Source organism: Mya arenaria, chromosome 3 (genome assembly GCF_026914265.1).
Source record: "Mya arenaria isolate MELC-2E11 chromosome 3, ASM2691426v1".
NCBI classification, from domain to species: domain Eukaryota; kingdom Metazoa; phylum Mollusca; class Bivalvia; order Myida; family Myidae; genus Mya; species Mya arenaria.
Window position 1 is genome coordinate 51587039 of NC_069124.1, and position 25179 is coordinate 51612217.

The 25179-nt window shown below is 34.6% G+C and overlaps 1 protein-coding gene across 1 annotated transcript; it reads left to right on the forward strand.

The window, feature by feature from the left end:
* The first annotated feature begins 402 nt into the window (after window positions 1–402).
* On the forward strand, window positions 403–24973 carry LOC128226112 (ankyrin-2-like). The gene is made up of 6 exons (XM_052936004.1): window positions 403–508; window positions 1077–2104; window positions 9914–10930; window positions 19447–19712; window positions 20831–20939; window positions 21721–24973. The coding sequence occupies exons 2-6, from the start codon at window positions 1085–1087 to the stop codon at window positions 22726–22728; spliced, it is 3420 nt and encodes a 1139-aa protein (XP_052791964.1). The 5' UTR covers window positions 403–508; window positions 1077–1084; the 3' UTR covers window positions 22729–24973.
* Window positions 24974–25179: the final 206 nt, after the last annotated feature.

Genomic DNA, 25179 nt, shown 5'->3' on the forward strand with positions numbered 1-25179 from the left:
AGCTTGGGGCGCATTTCGGTGCCCGACTTATATAATAAGACTTAATTTATTTAGTTTAATTTTGGTCATTGAGTTAGTGGCACTTACATAGGAACATACTGACTATTTGTAGTATACATGCAGTGGTGCATTTTGGTTTACTCTAAAAAACAATTTTTGACTTAAGACAATCAGTCGGGGATGGGGGCTCTATTTAAATCTGCTCGTGACTTGTAAACAAACTATTTATTACTGGACATACAAATGATATGCTGAGTTTGCAATTATTATTTAATTATGATTGGTTAAAAATATTCCAAACAAGTACGTGCGTACGTGTGTTTATTTATTTTGTTTTGCCAACCGTACTAGTACGTTCAGGCTTGATATAGAAAGATAGCATACAATTGCGTCACCAGTATAAGCTATAAATAGATCGTGACGAAAGTAGAGATATATATTTGAACATAACATGGTTTACCACTTATAAACTCAAAAGTTATAGAAGGTTGTACATCTGGAAATTAAGGTATGCGATATTAAACAATATATTTGATTATATATTATTAATAACATACTTATATTAATATGTTCATTTTCAGAATCGTTTTTTTTTAATCCTTGTTGCTTATAAATAACATTTAAAAAAACAATAACGTATTTTAATGATTTTATACGGTTCAAAATTGAGAACGTTTTGGAGCTTGTTTTTCAATTATTGTCTCCATTGAGTATTATGCTGTACTGTATATATCTAAGTATTCTTCGAACTTTTGAACATATAAATACTAGTAACCCTGATCATAACACAACGCGTTGCATTTATTTACGAAATGATTGAGAAATTGACTTGACCTTTGACCTTGACGTTTTTTGTTGTGTTTTTTTTGTGATTAGTCATCGTTTTGTTGTATTTGTGGTGAGTCAGCATCACGTGCTTGACACCAGAACAGCCTAGAGGTTGTACTGCTTGACACGTGTATGTACTTTGCAAAGTAATACTGACTTAATATAAAGTATGCATGTGTAAGAATCATGGGCATGTGTTATCACTAATGTTATGACTAACTAACATCGTTCTTCCATTTCTGTTGTAGACTTAAAGATGACATTACTTGAGCCAGGTTGCGAGAATGAATATGAGGCCATCGAGGTGGACAGTATGTCAAGTCGAAGAGCATCCTGCGAGGAGCGGCTCTTATCTATACCACAGTCGCCCCGAACCTCGTGTCCGGTCACTAGTTTTAGAGAGCTGATGCGTATGGACAGTGACAGCCTTGTCAGAGTGTCAGAATCTGAGGCTGGGGACATCGATGATCTGTGTGAGAATATGGGGTCGGTGGACATGTCACAGGATCGGCTTGTTTCACAAAGCAGTGGACAGTGTCTTTCAAAAGAGAAAAACAAAGCAACGGAAAGATTTAGGGCTTCGGGAATATACAAACAAGATAAGGATGGTGACACACTGCTTCACCTTGTTATTATATTGCAAGAAATTAGTTTAATAATGGACTTTATCAAAAAGGCTGCATCGTATACTTTGCTATCGACAAGAAACAAGCTTTTTCAGACACCCTTGCACCTTGCAGTATTAACGAAGCAACAGGACGTTGTTCGGAAGCTAGTGTGTGCAGGAGCAGATGTAGACTTGCGCGACAAAGACGGCAATACGCCTCTTCATATAGCTTGCAGAGATGGATTGTACAAAATTGTTCAGAATCTCACAGAGCCTGTCAGGTACCATGAAACCAAAGATAACGAGTACGAAATTCCATATCAGGAGATACCACAAGATTTCAGCATTGTGAACTATGAAGGGTTGACTTGTTTGCATTTAGCTGCAATGTATGGTCATAACGACATCATACAGTGCTTGGTAGAAAAGGAAGTAGATCTGAATCTGATCGAAGGCAAAGCTGGAAGAACAATACTTCATAACGCTTGCATGAGTGGTGACATTTCTTTGGTTAGAGGTCTTCTAAGACATAAAAGTTGTAACATCAATGCTAGGACCTATGACGGGCATACACCATTTGATCTAGCCCGTGCTCATAACCAGGAGGAGATCTGCATGGTTCTCGCTGCAGCAGGCGCACGTTACGGAGATGATGAGATTGACTCCGATTAAACAAGATATGATATACGAAATATTTATTTTATAATAATATTGATATTTGAGATATTTGATTGCCATGTCAGTTTGTGTTATGTTTGATAAAAACGTATACATTTGTTTTTAAATGCAATGTTTAGGGCTTAAGTTATAAAAAAAATACTCTTGTTGTTTCTGTAAATCAGGGCTTATTTAAAATGATTTGTGAATATATATGTATATCTTTGTGCTTGTGTTTATTAAAATGTTTTGGGTAACTGTTGCAATCTCATAAACTTATACTAGTACACAGTATACAACCACTAGACTTATATAAGAGAATGTTTGATGCAGACACACTCTGAGATGTTGATTGGCATTATAAGGTTTTATTTTATTGTATTGTATTGTAGCTATACATAATCAATTGTGTTCCATGTGTAAATCTGACATGATATCAGTGTTATGACTCTCTTGATAAATAATTTACATGTACACTATTTCAGACCATGTATTGCTTTTTTAACATATGTTTATGATAGTATGCATACATTTATATTTCAAACATGAAATTGTAGGGATTTATTCACAAAATTTTGATGAAGGTCATTTTTCCCAAAATAACTGGACAAACCTCGGGTTCCTCTGTATTTTTCAATTTATATTATTTAAATGTACACTATTTTAGACCATGTGTTGCCTTTTTAACATAACTTTATAATAGTATGCATACATTAATATTTGAAACATGAAATTGTAGGGATTTATTCACAAAATTTTGATGAAGGTAATTTTTCCCAAAATAACTGGACAAACACAGGGTTCCTTTGCTTTTTTTTTCAATTTATATTATCATCGTGCATCTGTACATTAAAAAGTGAAACCCGTATATTACTTACACTGTCTCATATACCATTACTTTTCCATGGATTTTTCTAACATTCCGTATGTGTGATCAACGCGATAATATTTCACGGATTATTTTGTGGCTCAAATTAACATACCAGTATCATTTAACAGGTGAATTCCATTTATTATCATGCCATAACTGGCTATATATATTTTCAAAGATGTGATATTGTGATATACATTTATTTTTTAAATATGCTTGCATACTGTTGTTCTCGTAATTGTAATTGGCAGTTTTGTGTATTATTGTGTAATTTGAACGACATAGAAAATAAGTTTCATTTATCTTTAATTGTCCAATGTATCATGACATACGACATGCTTATATTCCGAGATATAATGTAAGAAAAATATTTTTGTTTCTTAGATCATGTCCAAAAATCGATCGTTATACAATCTATTCTATAACAAATCAAACGAAATAAAGTGTTCTGATTAACTTACTTCAATTGGAAGGTTATTTGTTCTGGTGCTATTCTCAGAGAAAATTGTTAATTTATATATATAATAAATTCGTTCTCGGGAACCCACAAGTATTATTATTTTAACTCAATATTGTATATATAAATGTCAAACTTATTATTCAAGATAGATATTCAAGTAAGCAATTAAAAAAAAATACAAACAAATAAAACCAAAATGCAGGTTATCATTTATTGAGCTGTTTATTTTTACATTTTTATACAGAAATCCTCATAGTTGATAGGGGGAGAGGGGAGTTGAATGTTACTTCTATCTTTCTTTTGATTCATACCATAAAGTTTAACTGTATGGTGTAACATACCATTTGTTAGACATCCTGTATTATGAAGTTACATTGTAGTTTCTTTTGACATTTGTGCAATTCTTTACAATATTTATACATTTTACTATATGTTTACATTTGTTATATTGCTGGTCATGACACGTTGATTATTTTATTTTTATTATACTTATTATGTTTTTAGTCTGTATTTGTCGTTTTAATGTTTAAATTAACTACTATGTATACAAAAGAGTAATACATTTATACATTACTAAACGATAAATCAACGGAATCTAAAAACTTTCAGTGGCATAATAATGTTTTAATTACAACCTGTTCTATCGTTTTTGATACAATGATATCTTTTACATGATATGTTACTGTGTTTTGAACTGCTAATGGGCAATTTGTTTTTGTTATCTATTTTTGAAAACAACTATTTAATGCTGACAATAACGCTTGAATCATTATATTGTGTTTATCATTTCAAACCCTAATCCTTAGGTATTCCAATATACAGTCCTATGAAACAACTTAGTTTAATAAATACAGTCCTAGCCTCACGCTGAGCATTTTTAGTTAATGGTGGTTGCGAGCACGTGCAAATCACAACGACCACACAAATCTCCTTAACCGCGCGCTTTTGTATCATAAAGTAGAATCATTGTGAAATTGATTGGATGCAGAATGTCCGGCCGTAGATATTTATATATTTGAAATTTATTATAACTTATTGGTGAACCCATTAATAGCTGAAATAATGGTTATACTATCAATATGTGTCTCGTCGATGTTACACAAGCATTAGAGTAGACATTCAAGCCCAGTTTTAAAATAGCGACCGTGGCAACAACAGAATGGTTAGGGTTGATATGTGGTATGATGAAAATCTTATAAGAATCTTGGGATTAAACTATGTAATTATTTATTATTGTGTTTACACTACAGTAGTGTAAGATATACTTACGTGTTTCTGCAAACCATGTTCGGACGAGTAAGACAGAAAATGAATATGTTTGGTTATTTCAAAATTCCTATTTTATGCTAAATAACTTTGACAGAAATGAACACGAACACAATTTGGAGGATGTTTTCGTTGCCGTCAAAGTCGGCGCACTAGTATACCACTGTAGTATTTGAAATTCTTTCAAGAAATTCTCAGTTCTGCCGTGGGTTTTATTTGTTTTGTGCATATAATACATATATAACATGTATACTTGTCAGGTATTGTTGACGCAGTAAATCCTTTAATAATTAATAATATTAAATTAGAATCAATATTGTTTAATCCAACTATGTTAATCAAACAAAAAGGTTTAATTCATAAAAATACAATCGTCAGTAATGACATAAAAACTAGGCCATATACTGGTCAATAGTTACGCATTGTGTTACTCCGTGTGACACTAGTTACAAACTGGCAGCGCTGTGAGCGCTTTGATCTTAACTGTAATAATATACGCAGTATTCATTCATTCGTTCGTTCGTTCGTTCGTTCATTCATTCATTCATTGAAATGACCTTGACGTTTGATTGCCTTATTGGGCAGTATGTTAGAAAAAGCATTTTGATTCCAAAATGTTTCCTTGACCTACTGCAGTCAAGTCGAGTATTGCATTAACATTTTTTTTAATCGAAACAATTCTTTGAAGTCTAAACTGTAGTCTTTATTGCCGTCTTTGTCAATAATTACTTCCAATCAAATTGGACACGTTTTATAACATATGCAATGCAATCCAGAATACCAACTACATACTCTGTCAAATTGAAATTGCAGATATACCATCATTAATATTTATATGAAAAACTACGGAAACGAGTCCAGTGGTTAAAAGCTTAAACTTAATCCCCGTTCAATGACACAGGGTCAAACGCGGCCAGAAGCACAGCACAACATCATAAACATCCAAAAACCAGAAACAGGAAACAGCAACATATTAAACATCCACAAACAACACACGACTATAGAATATTTAATACTTAGGGTGCACATCAAGGATTGTTATGTACCTCCTATTGATCTTAATCTACTTTCCATGATCCCTAGCTCTTATGCGATCTCCGATCTGAGTATCCTGCAGTGCAGTTTTGGAAGTTTTATTATAGAATTGGACCTTAAATGGCCCTGAGCCAATAAACGAATACACAGGAAATTGGCTCGTACTGTTACACCAGTGCAATAAGCAGTGGATTATCATGCCAAACATGCCTTAAACTAGGCCTTTAAACACTACAAAAGACAATGAATTAAATTGCATTGCTTCCCTTTAATCATAAACTCTCTAAAACACTACAATAGACAATGAGTTAAATTGCATTGCTTCCCTTTAATCATAAACTCTCTAAAACACTACAATAGACAATGAGTTAAATTGCATTGCTTCCCTTTAATCATAAACCATATTGCATGTATTGTTTATTATATACTTCTGCTGTACACTTTAATAGCACTTGTTAATCAAACTTCACACAGTAAACATGTAACCAAAACTTTGTGTCTTTGTACATATCACACCCATCCTAAGGAATACAACACCGCCGTGGAACCGTCATCAAAATGTATATTTACTGGGAGTTCAAACTTCATTAAGTTTATGTCCACAACCTCACCCTTATATCAACAATCCCGTATAAAGTAGAAAGTAGAAACTTATCCAAGTATGCATTCATTTGAGGAAACTTATGAATGAAACTATCATAAATAGGTTAACCTCAAGTATTTCATTGATATGATATGGAATGCAATCCCACACAGTCTTCTTTTTTACTGCCTTTATATACACGGCTTAAATTTGATCCCCTAAGTTCATTGAGTCTATCTGTCCTTCCCGCTGCTTAAATCAGTTTAATTAAGGCTTATATTCGAATATTTTGTTTAAAAAAAAAACACCGTAGAAGCGGGATGAGCTATGCTGTTTACAATGAACGACTTAGGAGTACTATTGTACTTAGATATAATAGTACAATGACCGTAAAAACTTTTCCTTAATTGATGGTATTTGAAATCCTGTTAAAGCAATTTATCTGTCAAAACGTTTCTGCGAGACCTGAAACGTTTGACATATATGTATATTCTAGCGAATCTAATCAACTGTGCAATAAAAACACCATATGAGAATACACCTCTTAAAGTGACACTCTTATTTTGTTACAAAGTTATTATTATTATTATTATTATTATTATTATTATTATTATTATTATTATTATAAAGCGCAAAAATAATAAATGATTGATGAGTGCTAAAAGGTTTGCTGTGGTCTACTTTTGTATCATAAGGTAGAACTCCCGTTGCCCATTTATTTCAAATCATCAGTACACTTGGTATCTTTCATAAGAACAATTGTTTTCGGCATTTAGTCATCTTTCTTGGAATATTAAAACAATATTATTTATTATGGCAAATCTTATTTGGGAGTAAGAGTACATCTTTAATATCACATTAAATCAATATGCATCCAAAAGGACTGAGCGGTTCTTATAGTAAAGGAAAGGAGGAGGCTTCCAAGAAAATGCACGAGCCTGATGCAGAAGTAGGTCTAAAATTGGAGAACACGGATTAGGCTACAGAGGATACAACGGATGGTGTCAAGGACAACATATGGAGCCCGTACGGCGAACGTAACACTCTGTGGCCCCCCTGCGACATCGGTGTCCGTAATATCGTGCGGATATCGTACGTTGACCGTGGGACTGCCCTGCAATAATCGTGCGAGCACCGGCAAGCTCTATCCGGCCTTGCGATGTCTAATTTTGCACGGATATCTCTTCGATGCTCTTACGAGCTCTCTCGGGGCCCAAGAGTGCGAGCTGTTCCCGAGTCCGAAAATTTTCTATGGGCTTAGAGCGATTTTGAAAAATATCGGCTGCCCGTAGCATGGCTGTTACAGATTTTCAATATGTATTATCTTTTATAGCAGTAAACAAATTTACCAAATCTTAGTAAAAGAATGGTTAAGAACAAAATTTAATACTTCAATAACATCTGGACATGTCCAATAGATATATTTATCAGAGCGATCATTGGTAAAAACGCATTTTTTATCACTACCAACAGGTGCGTAGCTAAGGACAATTTGGGGTTACGCAGATCGATGATGGACAGCATGGTATCCCCTTCACCCCCTTACCCCCTTCGGTTTCAAATTCGGGGGCTTTGGTAAGACAGAAACTTCGAACTGTCAAAATTGCATAACGCAACTGCGTATTTGTGTACAGAGTCAGCTACATGAACGCGCCTGACCATGTAATCAGTAACTATTAATCAATAGTATAAACTACATCTGTAGAATTATTGATGGGCTACAAGAGATTAATAAATAAACTAATTACTTTATTTTTTTATCGCAGTTATAAAGCAGGATGTTCAGTTAAAGCAAGACTGAAACCTGCAGTAGAGTCAACTTTAAATCGTGATGTATAGGTGCTGTTTATGCATTTTAGGTAGCTAGTGTATTGTTTGAATGGTTTTTGTGATCAAGTCAAGTCAAGTCAAGTCACTGACACATTTATTCACTCATTTTCATGCACAACATGAAAAAATTGAGGTAATTGATAAAGACAATACAATTCAGAGGCTCAAATTGAGTATTCAAAGACATAACATACTGTCAAGTGTACCAAATATTTAAAGACTCGTTAAAAGATCGTCATTCAACACAACTTCAAATTGAACATAGGAATATATATATGTTTTCTTTTTAATGAGTATGTCATTATTCAGCGAGTATGCCGCGTAGGAACGTAAGTTCTAAAATATTTTGTCACTCATCTAGGAGTACATTGCTATTGGTCCCAGAACGTAACGAACGTAACGGAGAGCGTAATGAATAGGTGCTAGGCTTAATTAAATTAAAATTTAAAAATCTTTCGCGGGTGTTTATAAATAAAGACCCGCCTACTGCCTATGAAGGGCTTGTTCGCTTCGTGCACTCCACCTGTTCTTAATCATAAAGATTTTACTTCATATCATCTAACTATATTGTTTTCATCTAACTGTTACATAAACATGCGCCACATTATCCACGACCTAAATACATGAACGCAGCATGATCAAGGTTGTGGGCCGAATATACTGGTACGGCGGCCAATCAAAATGTTACTTGTCATAATGAGATTAGTCATCTGATAACATCACGGTACGCAGCACTTAATCCGGTATCGAAGTGATACCGGGTACCGGCTTTTAGCACCACCCTGTAGACATATGTATTCTAAATATAGATCATGACTCATAGTCATGTGTATTTATAAACACTACAGTACAGTGGATTGAAATTGGTTATAAACACAGTAGCGTTCAAAGGATACACATAGCGCAAAAAAGTGAAAAATAAGGTATGTCATTATGTTAAATTGTTTGTGTTCGCTAAGTCTATACTTTAAACATTGACACTTAAACTTTGTCAATACAATTACTGGCATTTGGCTCACTGATTGTGTAGGTGTTTTGCCAATTTTTTTGGAGGCTGTTATTTATAAAAACTTTTATGTATGTCTTCATTTGTGTTTTTATCTCACTGTATGACCCCAAACTGATATAAAAAGGTACATTTTATAAAAAAAAGTGAACCAAATGCTTTGAACACAATCAGATATTAATTGAGTACAGTACAGTTCAATTCCTAGAACGTTCTAGAGTTATGAAATACGTTAACAATCGTTTATTCAAAATATCATGTTCTTTTCAGAAAAGCATGAGATTATTTATCGTCGTAGATATTATAAGTATCTATACAACTTAGCCTTGATCACGTTTATTATGTAGAGCTTTGCCCAGTCACAGGGACTGGGTGTGTTGTTTTGACACACCCCTATGACCACCCCCCCATGTTTTTTTAAAATCCCAGGCTTATAAAAAATGACGAAGGAAGTGTTACCCCATCATTATTAATAAGCCTTTTTAATATGGGGAGGGGCGTGGTGTGTCAATACAACCGCGGCACCCTGCCCCTGTGTGCCCAGTCACATGTTTCATCCTATACTGTATAATAACTATATTGCCCTATGGTTTCATATATAGATTGATGTTCGATGGGATATTTTAAAGTTTTTAAAATTTGAGATATTTCCAAGGACTAGCCTAGGAAACCATCCATTTAAAAGTATTATTTCCATTCTGCTCCGAGACTTTTATCCTTTTTTTAAAAATCTGAATTATAAACATTGATGTGATTGTTGTTTCTTTTAGAAAATGACACTACTTGAGCCAGGGTGCGAGTACGACGGTGAGGTCCCTGATGTTGTCAGCATGTCTAGTCGGATGGTTTCCTGTGAGGAGCGTTCTATTCCCCAGTCGCCGCGACAATCATGCCCGGTCGCCAGTGTTACAGAGCTGATGCGGATGGACAGTGACAGCCTCGTCAGAGTGACAGAATCTGAGGCTGGGGACATCGATGAGCTATGTGAGAATATGGGGTTGGTGGACATGTCACAGGATCGGTTTATTTCACAAAGCAGAGCACAATGCCTTTCAAAGGAGACAAACAAAGCAATGGACAGATTTAGGGCTTCCAAAATATACAAACAAGACAATGATGGTGACACACTGCTTCACCTTGTTATAATATTGCAAGAAATTAGTTTAATAATGGACTTTATTAAAAAGGCAGCATCGTATACTTTGCTATCGACAAGAAACAAGCTTTTTCAGACACCCTTGCACCTTGCAGTATTAACGAAGCAACAGGACGTTGTTCGGAAGCTAGTGTGTGCAGGAGCAGATGTAGACTTGCGCGATAAAGACGGCAATACGCCTCTTCATATAGCTTGCAGAGATGGATTGTACAAAATTGTTCAGAACCTCACAGAGCCTGTCAGGTACCATGAAACCAAAGATAACAAGTACGAAATTCCATATCAGGAGATACCACAAGATTTCAGCATTGTGAACTATGAAGGGTTGACTTGTTTGCATTTAGCTGCAATGTATGGTCATAACGACATCATACAGTGCTTGGTAGAAAAGGAAGTAGATTTGAATCTGATCGAAGGCAAAGCTGGAAGGACAATTCTTCATAACGCTTGCATGAGTGGTGACATTTCTTTGGTTAGAGATCTTCTAAGACATAAGAGTTGTAACATCAATGCTAGGACCTATGACGGGCATACACCTTTTGATCTAGCCCGTGCTCATAACCAGGAGGAGATCTGCATGGTTCTCGCTGCAGCAGGCGCACGTTACGGAGATGATGAGATTGACTCCGATTAAACAAGATATGATATACGAAATATTTATTTTATAATAATATTGATATTTGAGATATTTGATTGCCATGTCAGTTTGTGTTATGTTTGATAAAAACGTATACATTTGTTTTCAAATGATATGTTTAGGGCTTAAGTTATAAAAAAAATACTCTTGTTGTTTTGGTAAATCAGGGCTTATTGTAAATGATTTGTGAATATATATGTATATCTTTGTTTTTATTGAAATGTTTTGGGAAATTGTTGCAATCTCATTAACTTATATTAGTAAACAGTATACAACCACTAGAAATTATATAGAAGAAAGTTTGATGCAGACACACTCTGAGATGTTGATTGGCATTATAAGGTTTTATTTTATTGTATTGTATTGTAGTTAATTAGTTATACATAATCAGTTGTGTTCCATGTGTAAATATGACATGATATCAGTGTTATGACTCTCTTGATAAATAATTTACATGTACACTATTTCAGACCATGTATTGCTTTTTTAACATAATTTTATGATAGTATGCAAACATTTATATTTCAAACATGAAATTGTAGGGATTTATTCACAAAATTTTGATAAAGGTCATTTTTCCCGAAATAACTGGACAAACCTCGGGTTCCTTTGTATTTTTTTCAATTTATATTATGTACATGTACACTATTTTAGACCATGTATTTCATTTTTAACATAATTTTATGATATTATGCTTACATTAATATTTCCAACATGAAATTGTAGGGATTTATTCACAAAATTTTGATGAAGGTAATTTTTCCCAAAATAACTGGACAAACCCAGTGTTCCTTTGCTTTTTTTTCAATTTATATTATCATCGTGCATCTCTTCATTAAAAAGTGAAACCCGTATATTACTAACACTGTCTCATATACCATTACTTTTCCATGGATAATTCTAACATTCCCTATGTGTGATCAACGCGATAATATTTCACGGATGTATTTTGTGGCTCAAATTAACATACCAGTATTATTTAACAGGTGAATTCCATTTATTACCATGCCATAACTGGCTACTAGTATATATATTTTCAAAGATGTGATATTGTGATATACATTTATTTTTTAAATATGCTTGCATACTGTTGTTCTTGTTATTGTAATTTGGCAGTTTTGCGTATAATTGTGTAATTTGAACGACAGCGAAAATGGAATATATTTATTTTTAATTGTCCAATGTATCATGACATACGACACGCTTATATTCCGAGATAGAATGTTAGAAAATAGATTTGTTTCTTAGATCATGTCGAAAAATCGATCGTTCTAAAATCTATTCTATAACAAAACAAACGAAATAAAGTGTTCTGATCAACTTACTTCAATTGGAAGGTTATTATTTTTTCTGGTGCTATTCTCAGAGACAATTGTTAACTTATAATAAATTAGTTCTGAACCCACAAATATTATTATTTTAACTCAATATTGTATATCTAAATATTATACTAATTATTCAAGATAGATATTCAAGTAAGCAATTCAAAAACAATAAAAAAATACAAACAAATAAAGCAAATTGCAGGATATCATTTATTGAGCTGTTTGTTTTTACATTTTTTATACAGAAATCCAAATAGTTGATAGGGGAGTGGGAAAGTTGAATGTTATTTCTATCTTTCTTTTGATTCATATCATATAGTTTAATTATATAGTGGTACATACCTTTTGTTAGACATCCTGTATTATGAAGTTACATTGTAGTTTCCTCTGACATCTGTGCAATTCTTTACAAGATTTTTTACATTTTACTATATGTTTACATGTGTTATTTTACTGGTCATGACTCGTTCATTATTTTATTTTTATTATTACAACCTGTTCTATCTTTTTTGATACAATGATATTTTTAACATGATATGTTACTGTGTTTTGAACTGCTAATGGACAATTTGTTTTTGTTATATATTTTTGAAAATAATTATTCAATGATGGCAATAAAGCTTGAATCGTTTAACATTTAAGACATTTAAATTGTGTTTATCATTTCAAACCTTATCCTAAGGTATTCCAATATACAGTCCGGTGAAACAACTAAGTTTAATAAATACAGGCCTAGCCTCATATGTAACTGTTTGCTGAGGACCTTTAGGAAATGATGGTTGCGAGCACGTGCAAATCACAACGACCTCAAAAACACGTTTTACTGCCTTAACCGCGTGTTTTTGTATCGAAAGTAGAATCGTTGTAAAATAGATTGGATGTAGACTCCATAATTTCATAACCGCATCAAATAAATGTCCGGCCATAGTAATTTATTTAAAATTTATTTCAACTTATTGGTCAACAATTTATAACTGAAAAAATGGAATACTAATAATATGTGTTTCGTCGATGTTACACAAACAATAGAGTAGACGTTCACGCCCCGTTTTAAGATAGCGACCGTAGCAACAACAGAGTGGTTAGGGTTGATATGTGGTATGATGAAAATCAAATAAAGGGAAAAATGTCTTACAAAAATCTTGAAATTAAACTATGAAATTATTGTATAAATGCGTTTACACTACAGTAGTGAACGTAAGATATACTAACGTGTTTCTTCAAACCATGTTCGGGCGAGTAAGACAGAACATTAATATGTTTGGTTATTTCAAAGTTCCTATTGCATGCTAAATAACTTTGATAGAAAAAAACACGAACGATATTTGAAGGATGTTTCCGTTGCCTTCAAGGTCGACGCACCAGTATACTACTTTACTATTTGAACTTCTTTCAAACAAAATCTCAATTCTGTCGTGGGTTTTATTTGTTTTGTGCATATATAACTTATATAACATGTCTACTTGTCAGGTATTGTTGACGCAGTAAATCCTTTATATATCCGGAAATTAAAAATATTAAATTAAAATCAATATTGTTTAATCCAGCTATATTAATAAAACAAAAAAAGTTTGATTCATAAAAATACAACCGTCGGTAATGACATAAAAAAACTAGGCCCTATATTGGTCAATATTTACGCATTGTGGTACTCCGTGTGACACAAGTTACAAACTGGCAGCGCTGTGTGCGCTTTCATCTTAACTGTAATAATATACACAGTATTCATTCATTCATTCTTTCGTTCGTTCGTTCGTTCGTTCGTTCATTCATGCATTCATTGAAATGACCTTGACGTTTGATTGCCTTCTTGGGCAGTATGTTAGAAAAAAACATTTTGATTACAAAATGTGTCCTTGACCTACTGCAGTCAAGTCGAGTATTGCGTGAACATTTTTTTATCCAAACAATTCGAAACAAAGTCTAAACTGTAGTCTTTATTGCCGTCTTTGTCAATAATTACTTCCAATCAAATTAGACACGGTTTATAACATTGCAATCTAGAATACCACCTACACTGTCTGTCAATGAAATTGCAGATATGCCATCATTAATATTTATGTGAAAAACTACGGAAACGAGTCCAGTGGTTAAAAGCTTAAACTTAATCCCCGTTCAATGACACAGGGTCAAACGCGGCCAGAAGCGCAGCACACCATCATAAACATACAAAAACCAGAAACACGAAACAACAACATATTAAACATCCACAAACAACACACGACTATAGAATATTTAATACTTAGGGTGCACATCAAGGATTGTTATGTACCTCCCATTGATCTTAATCTACTTGCCTTCATCCCTAGCTCTCATGAGATCTCCGATCTGAGTATCCTGCAGTGCAGTTTTGGAAGTTTTATTATAGAATTAGACCTTAAATGGCCCTGAGCCAATAAACGAATACACAGGAAATTGGCTCGTACTGTTACACCAGTGCAATAAGCAGGGGATTATCATGCCAAACATTCCTTAAACTAGGCCTTTAAACACTACAAAAGACAATGAATTAAATTGCATTAGTTAAATTAGATATACTTTTATTTCCTCCAATAATGAAGAGCAGAACGTATTTACAACACACATTTCAATGATAAATAAAGCATTTACGCAACAACAAAAACAATTAGAGTGTGCATGTCATAGAAATAACGTACATGCAACTGAATTCATATTTTATCAACAAGCTCATGTATATACTGCAGTGAAACAGAACAATAGCTGCAATAATTAATGCTCAGTAGACATTAAATACACAATGTCATTTTTTTTTATTTAAGCTATAACACACTCGCCACGTTTCTATTTAATGCTTGTTTCAGGAAATATGCCACCCTGACATTATTTAATTTTTCACCATCGTTCTCAGTCGCTAGTTTAAATATGCGAACACACTGTTCCTCAATTGGATACCTTATTAGTTCAGTAAAGGCATCAATGGTACACGAATCCAGCACAGACTCACACAGTTTCACTTGGTTTGCCTCATTCTCATGACATATGAACATTAAATGCACATTAAGGTTTTCGACATAAAGTGAACATTTTTTGCAAATCTGTCGGTATTGTCTTGAGAGTACAGAAGCAAAATATCTTAAAAGTTGTGCACATACATTTATTAATTTTGGAGTGTTCCTGCATATAATCCATAAATTTGAGCAGTCGTCAATTCGCAGAATATCTCTTGTCACATCACCATGTTTGTCTCTAATATGATCCATTATTTTAGTCTTCTCCATTTTTATCACATTTGTATTCAGAATTATTTTCCAACTTAATTTTGATGGGAAAATTCCAGACGCCAAGTATTCAATAAGAATATGTTCCAGTGAATATTTCCTTAACAACCGAAATATATCTGGAATAAATCCCACTATCTGTCCGTCATAAAACTGAAACTTCGTGAGTCTATACACAAATATCTGTTTTGCGTGATACATACATGGCAGTCTACATAGTTGTCCAAAATACTGCAACTTCCGGTAATCAACAATAGTCTCTACCGAAGTAATATTAAGGGCACTAAGAGCAATCTCTGTATTTGTGTTGCGATGGAATCCCTGTATGTGTTTTATGCAAAATCGATGAGCACGCTCCAAGCCAAGCATATCACCTTCACAGTATTGTGTCCACGTTTCGCATCCATACAACGCCTTCGGTATGACCACAGATTCGTATATTGTCCTAAGTGTAACTGGTGATATTGATCTGGGATGGATACCGCTATTGATTGTCTTCAGATATACACCTCTCAACGTTATACACGCATTTTTCATCGATTCTTTTGAACTTAAACAATTATTAGTCAGTATTCCCAGATGCGTATAAGACTTTGATTTATCTATACTTTCAGCTCCTAGCGTAAATTTTCGATCACATATAACCTTTGGAATTCGATCATTAAATACGACAATAGCACATTTATTTGCGTTGTAGAAATATCTCCATTTCCTTGAATAATTCGAACAAATCTGAAGCATATTGTCCATGCCAGATTTTGATAAGGACATTAAAACCATGTCATCTGCGACAGTTGGTGAACATATATTAAAGTCATACATACAAAGTCCAAAACCACTCGCTTCTAGTTCACGAATAAGTCCATCGATATAGAGTAGATACATGGTCGGGGAACTTTTCCCTCCTTGTCGGGTACCTTGTAGCACAGGGAATTCATCTGACACTAAACCTTTGTATTTGACACAGCTAGTGGCAGATTTGTACATTTCTCTAAACGCTATCAACGTTGTATTGTCTATATTGCACTTTAAAAGCTTATATAGTAGCCCATGGTGCCATACATGGTCAAAGGCCTGCTTGCCGTCCAAATAACAGATGTACACATTAGACTGGTTCTCCTTGGCATAATATAAACACTCACGCATAACAAATGAAGTCATCATACAACCAAGGTTTTTCTGAAAACCACCCTGTTGCCGACTAAGCGAGTCTAGTATTTGGTCACTACAACAATCAAGTAATACAACTTCATACAATTTCAAGATAACTGAGGACAGTGTTATCGCCCTATAATTATTTGGGTTGTTCTTACTCTTTTTACCTCCTTTATGAAGAGTCGATATAGTTCCTCTTTTCATACTGTCTGGAATATGGCCTCTTCTTAACATGCATGTGAAAAGGTTAGTTAACACAGGAATAACTGCGTTATTGGCATAAATAAAATGTTCATATACCAACTCGTCAAGTCCACCGGCTTTACCTCGCGGCAAACTTTTAATTGCACCCGCAACAACCTCTTCTGAAACAATGGCCTTCTGATCAGGCTCAATTCTGTCAAAAGTTTCATTCATAGTCGACATTACCATTTCTTCAAAGATAGGGTCAAAAGTTACAGAGACTGACGGAGAGTATAGCTCCTTAAAGTACAAGCCCCATTGTTTAACTAGATCTTCTCTACCTCTGTATGTTTGCCCATTAAATATCATACTTTCACTAGCACTACTTGCATTAGAGTTCTTTCGCATGTTTAAAGATTTCCAAAATTTTACACTGTCAGTCTTTGCGGAAAGCTCTAGTTTAAGATCTAACGTCTTGAGATAATCTTCAACACAGAGCCTGTGAATACGTCTAAAGTCCCGTTTCGCCGCCTTGTAACGTACATGAAACTCTGAATCATTGCCTCGCGGTCGACCCTCACGTCGCCAATCCTCACATAATTTCCACATTGTATCATGATATTGTCTCAAATGCTCAGACCAATACGGTTTTAAGAATGCTCTAAATTGTTTCTTTGGAAATGCCGTTAAACCACTATTTATCATCGTATCGCTTAGCACTGTATACGCGTTGTCTATTTCAGATATGCTTAATTCATTATTCATAAAAGATTGCATTTTCTGGTCATTTACAATCATTTTTTGATAACAATCCGCATTCTCCTTACTTATTTTGTTCCAATTAACAACATTTCTAGTAACACTATCATTATCTGAACCAACCATTAAATACATATTAAAAACACATAGAATAGGCCTGTGCCTAGAAACATTCAGCGAAAAATCATCACCTATTTCACAATATTCTATCAGATCTATACATTCAACTGGTATACATACGTAGTCAATAAAAGACTCAGAGCTACCGTCATAAGATACAAAGGTGTTCTTAGGACCAAAACAAGATGCATTGTTAACAACATGTAAGTTACAGTCAGACAAAAATTTTGCAAAATATTTATCCCTTGAACTTGGTTTACCGCAAAACAATTTTGCGTTAAAGTCACCCATAAACAATGTCAAGCCTTTATCGCAGTACGAGTAATGCAAGTCAAAAAGCTTTTCAACATACTCATTAAATACGTTTACACAATGATTAGTACAAGGAAGATACACTTGGAATATGTAAATAAACTTTTTCGGTGCCATTTCTAACTGCACACCTACAATCCGGTCATCATCTATAGTTAATGGAACAATGTAGTTATCAAGCCGTCTATTCCACATAATTGCGACACCTCCTTTGCCTACTCTATGGTTTTTCATACCAAGGTCTTTATCGCATACAGCATTATATTTGTAATGAGATGATAGTGAATCAAAAAAATGAACGTTGTGGGGAAACAACCAGTGTTCCGAAACCCCAAATATGTCTATAATGCCTTCATTAAGAATGTCACTCACATAGGAGCCACTAGACATTATTCCAGTGACGTTCCATGTCAAAAGTTTTAAAGTATTAGATGCCATGGTATTACATATTATATTTATGAACTAACATCTCCACTCAAAGTACTGTTAATCCACTGTGTATGTCAACAGCTGAAATTGGTTGCGCAAGTCCAGTTCTTCGGTTCCAGCCCTTCGTTCACAGTCCACAGCAGTACGGCTGACTTCCCCGCGCTTGAACCTCGGCGGAAGTTCATATATGGGTTCCTTGGCCACTGGTGGTTTCCGAAATCGTTCATTGCTATGTCCGCTTGATGACCAGGGACGACAAGAAACATAGTTTGGCCAAAAGTTGTAGTCGAGCACAAGATCCGCCTCGTTATTCGCGACTAAAACTAACTTTAAAAGGCACTTGTTCGGATTCCTTCTCAAAGGAAACACTTTAATACTAGTCACTGTTGGTCCTTTACTTTCCACTACACTTGACAAAGCCTCCACATTTACTTTGCTATTCAAACCTAACACACAGTAACTCCTACGATGCTTGTTTTGTTGAACAATAAAACCTTCACTATTTTCACGAGCATTATCACTTCTATAACTTGTTATGACAGATATAGTAGAATGCCCATGTGCAGTAGGTGGCCTATTCACATGAGCATCCCTGTTTACGCGGCCGATACGCTCCTGGTTAGCGCCAACATCACGCCCATTGCTGATCAAGCCCTCTGTGTCGTAGCCGGGACGCACATAGAAAGCGTCCATACCATGCCGATCGAATGATAATAAATGATTGATGAGTGCTAAATGGTTTGCTGTGGTCTACTATTGTATCATAAGGTATATAATATTCATTCATCCTTCTTGCAATATTAAAACAATATTATTTTTTATGATAAATCTTATTTGGGAGTAAGAGTACATCTTTAATATCAAATTAAATCATGATGCCTCCAAAAGGACTGAGCGGTACTTATAGAAAAGGAAAGGAGGAGGCTTCCAAGAAAATGCACGAGCCTGATGCAGAAGAATATGCTTTAAATTGGAGAACACAAATTAGGCAACAGAGGGTACAGCAGATGGTGTCAGGGACATCAGACGGAGCCCGTACGACGAACGTAACGCTCTGCGGGCCCCGTGCGGCATCGCAAGTAACTCGCCCGGTGTCCGTTATATCGTGCGGATATCCTACGTTGACCGTGCGACTGCCCTGCAATACTCGTGGGAGCACCGGCAAGCTCTAGCCGGCCTCGCGGTGTCCAATTTTGCACGGACATCGTACGATGCCCGTCCATCGGGTCATACGAGCTCTACTGGGGCCCAAGAGTAAGAGCTGTTCCCGTGTCCGGAATTTTAAAAAATATCGGTTGGTCGCAGCATGGCTGTGACCGGGGTATTACAGATTTTCAATATGTATTATCTTACATAACAGTACATACATATTTACCAAAATTTAGAAAAAGAATGGCTCAGAACAAAAGTTAATACTTCAATAACATCTGGGCGAGTTAAATAGATATATTTATCAGAGCGATCATTGGTAAAAACGCTTTTTTATCACTACCATCAGGCCAATTTGGGGTTACGCAGATCGATGGACAGCATATTAACCCCTTCACCCCATACCCCCTTCGGTTTTTATTTCAAATTCGGGGGCTTTGGTATGGCAAAAACTTCGCCTGGCCATGTAATCGGTGACTATTAATCAATAGTATAAACTACATCTGTAGAATTATTGATGGGCCACAAGATATATATATATAGTAAATAAACTTATTACTTTATTTTCACACGCATTTGTATCGCAGTTACGCAGGATGTTGAGTTAATTAAAGCAAGACTGAAACCTGCAGTAGAGTCAATTTTAAAACGTGATGTATACGTGTTTTTGTGCATTTTAGGTAGCTAGTGTATTGTTGGAATGGTTATGTGATCATCATTCAACACAACTTCAAATTGAACATTATATGATAATCAATATATTTTCTTTTTAATGATTATGTCATTTTCAGCGAGAATGCCGCGTAGGAACGTAAGTTCCAAAATATTTTGTAACTCATCTAGGAGTAGGAGTACATTGTTATTGGTTCCAGAAATCATCAATTATATAGTACTTACCGTAACGTAACAGAGGGCGTAATGAATAGGTGCTAGGCTTAATAGAAAATCAACTTTCGCGGGTGTTTATAAAGGTACGCCTACTGCCTGCCACTCATCCGATAATAATTAAGAAGGGCTTGTTCGCTTCGCGCACTCCGCCCGTTCTTAATTATTAAGATTTCACTTCATATCATCTAACTATTTTGTTTTCATCTAAGTGTTACATAAACAGGCGCCACATTATTCACGTCCTAAAAGAATGAACGCAGCATGATCAAGGTTGTGTGCCGAATATACGGCTGCCAATCAAAATGTTCTATTCTAAATATGGATCTGTGACTCATAGTCATGTGTATTTATAAACACTACTGTACTGATGTATACAATATTGTCATAAACACAGTAGCGTTCAAAGGATACAGTACACATGGCATAAAACAAGTGAAAAATAAGGTATGTAATTATATTAAATAATCATATTTGTTTGTGTACTATACTTTAAACATTGACACATAAACGTTGTCATTACAATCACTCATTCACTGTCATTTGGCTCACTGTGTCTAAAATGTTGAATTTTGCCATTTTTTGAGATAATGATTACTAAAAAATATTAATTGAGTACAGTTCAATTTCTAGAACGTCCTAGAGTTATGAAATACGTTAACAATCGTTTATTCAAAATATCATGTTCTTTTCAGAAAAGCATGAGATTATTTATCGTAGTAGGTATTATATATAAGTATCTTTACAACTTAGCCTTGATCACGTTTATTATGTAGAGCTTTGCCCAGTCACAGGAACAGGGTGTGTTGTTTTGACACACCCCTATGACCACGCCCCTTACCCCCCCCCCCATGTTTTTTTTTAAATCCCAGGCTTATAAAAAATGATAAGGAAGTGTTACCCCATCATTATTAATAAGCCTTTTTTAACATGGGGGGAGGGGCGTGGTCATAGAGGTGTGTCAATACAACCGCGGCACCCTGCCCCTGTGTGCCCAGTCACATGTTTCATCCTATTCTGTATGATAACTATATTGCCCCGTGGTTTCATATATAGATTGTTGTTCGATGTGATATTTTAAAGTTTTTAAAATTTGAGATATTTCCAAGGACTAGCCTAGGAAACCATCCATTTAAAAGTATAAATTTCATTCTGCTCCGAGACTTTAAAATTTTTTTTTCATTAAAATCTGAATTATAAACATTGACGTGATTGTTGTTTCTTTTAGAAAATGACACTACTTGAGCCAGGCTGCGAGTACGACGGTGGGGCCCCTGATGTTGTCAGCATGTCTAGTCGGAGAGTTTCCTGTGAGGAGCGTTCTATTCCCCAGTCGCCGCGACAATCCAGTGTTAGAGAGCTGATGCGGATGGATAGTGACAGCCTTGTCAGAGTGTCAGAATCTGAGGCTGGGGACATCGACGAGCTATGTGAGAATCTTGGGTCGGTGGAAATGTCACAGGATCGGTTTATTTCACAAAGCAGAGCACAATGTCTTTCAAAAGAGACAAACAAAGCCACTGACAGATTTAGGGCTTCCGGAATATACAAACAAGACACGGATGGTGACACACTGCTTCACCTTGTTATAATATTGCAAGAAATTAGTTTAATTATGGACTTTATTAAAAAGGCTGCATCGTATACTTTGCTATCGACAAGAAACAAGCTTTTTCAGACACCCTTGCACCTTGCAGTATTAACGAAGCAACAGGACGTTGTTCGGAAGCTAGTGTGTGCAGGGGCAGATGTAGACTTGCGCGACAAAGACGGCAATACGCCTCTTCATATAGCTTGCAGAGATGGATTGTACAAAATTGTTCAGAACCTCACAGAGCCTGTCAGGTACCATGAAACCAAAGATAACAAGTACGAAATTCCAAATCAGGAGATACCACAAGATTTCAGCATTGTGAACTATGAAGGGTTGACTTGTTTGCATTTAGCTGCAATGTATGGTCATAACGACATCATACAGTGCTTGGTAGAAAAGGAAGTAGATTTGAATCTGATCGAAGGCAAAGCTGGAAGGACAATTCTTCATAACGCTTGCATGAGTGGTGACATTTCTTTGGTTAGAGATCTTCTAAGACATAAAAGTTGTAACATCAATACTAGGACCTATGACGGGCATACACCCTTTGATCTGGCACGTGCTCATAACCAGGAGGAGATCTGCATGGTTCTTGCTGCAGCAGGCGCACGTTACGGAGATGATGAGATTGATTCCGATTAAACAGTATTTATTCTAAATAATCATTGAATAGATATACTTATTTTCAAATCATTCTGTGCTATTTGTAGCATTTTAAGCAAAGTGATTAGGGCTCATTTACATTATATATTTTTTATGTTCTGCAGGTATATCAGAGCTGATTGAAATGACTTCTTAATATAATATTATATATATATATATATTTTTACATCTTTTTGCTTGTGTTTATAAAAATGATTTGTGTTACTGCTGCACTTTATACTTGTAAACAGTTAACTAACAATATAGTTAAACCAAAGAATGCTTGATTTAGACAAACTTTGAGATGTTGATTGGCATTATGATTTTACAACAGTACATGTCTTAAAATATTACATATATTTTCATTTGTGTTCTATATGTAGATATGAAATGATATCATTGTTCGAAACCTCTTGATCAATATTAACTATTTTAGAGCAAGTATTGTACCAGGTATATACTGTCTGACATTGTGCGCCAAATGTAACAACCTGGACCAATGTAAATGTGCAACTGAAAGGGGTTGAATCGATCCTTTTCTCTGCTGGCTGACACCACCGCATTGATTTCGAAGCAAGTTGAGTAGAGTGATATCGTATTAAATATCCGGTTACAATATCTTACTTTTATATGTAAAACTCTATAATCATTTGGTGCATATATGTATTGCTTTTTTTGTGTTGACCTTTTCCGGCACACCATTAGGCAAATCTTCTGGTGTCTGTATTTATTCTGTGATATAGCATTTCCTTTCCATTGATTTTCTATCATATGTATGTTATCAAATATAAAAAAATTCATTAAATGTTTGTTGATTAGACAAATCTCATCTTCTTTTTTTGTGTTGACTTTCAGGGCACACCATTAGGCAAATCTTCTGGTGTCTGTATTTATTCTGTGATATATCATATCCTTTGAAATTTATATTTCTATCATATATGTTATCAAACATATAATATTACATTGATGTATTATATAGTTTAAATGAACATATTGGTATTACGGGTGTTACATGTGAATTACCTACAAGATCGTGCCATTTCTGGCTACATAGATTTAAAGTGTTAAGATGTGATCTTGTGATTATTGTTATGAATTTTCTTGCCAACCATATTTGTGCAATTAATGTTCTCAATTGTAGTTTGCATATATATGTGTTATTTGATTGATATAGAAGGTGAATTTCATTTTGTTAAAGTATGTCAAATTGTACATTGGCAAATAAAGCTGATATTCCTAGACAGTGATTTTTTGGGTGCAATTTACTGCCTCCTTAAGGCTGTTTTCCCCTTGTTCATTTTCGACAAATCTTGATAAGACCAGCTTTTTACAGCATAATTTATTCATAACGGAAAGTAATAACATGTTTATTTGCTATTGCATTTGCTATTTTAGCAGGACTGTATTTTCCCCAAAGTAAAAAAAAAATCCCAATTTGGAAGGAACTGGCGGTTAATATAATTCCAAAAATCACTGCTAGATATAATGTTATGTCTTTGTCCGTTTCTCAAACTCTACTTGCATGTGAAATTTGTGTTAAAACCTGAGCTATATATGCTTTAGTAAAAGAAAACTTTGTGCTTTTATAATCTGTTGTATTTTAAATCAAACCTAATCAATGTGTTCTGATAATTGAATGTTAATCTACATTAACAGGAAGGTGGTCAATTTTCTGTTACACCAACACATATTGTGTGAAATCTCTATTGTATATATAAATGTCATACTTATTGATAATTCAAGATATGTATTTCAGGGAGCAATCAATTTGTGTTTTTTTCTTTAAATATCTTTCTACAGAACTCCTATGAATGTTACTCCTGGCTTTCTTTTATTTACTTCATGTTTAATAGTGATTGTACTATCGGTTTACTTTATAAAATGTGAGATCCAATTTGTTAGACATTTTGTATTAATAAATTACATTGAATTTTGTTTTTTCTGACATCTGTGCAATGCTTAACAACATTTATACATTTCACTAATCTGTTTACATGTGTTTTCCTTTGCCATGGTCTAATTTGTATAATTGGATTTTTTTTATGTTTTTATATATTAAATATATTTTATTTCGTCTTTAGATATCCTTAACCTAAGTATTTTTTACTTCCTTTTGATACAATGACAATTTACATGATAACTTTATAAAATACTGTGTATTGAGCTACTGGTTGGCATTTTGTTACCTGTTAACTTATATATTTTTAAGAACAAATATTCAATGGCAATAAAGCTTGAATCATTACAGGCATTTATTTTTTTATTATTGCAAACCTTATCCTTAAAGGTACTGTGTCACAGATTGGCACCAAAAAAAGTATTTTTCTGTAACAAATCTCAGGACAATTATCTTATAGAATGTGTTACGCTTTGATATCATAATTGTAAAAAAAGTACCAAAATGTAAAAAAAAATTGTGTCGGTGACCGGGTTCGAACCCGCTACGCCAAA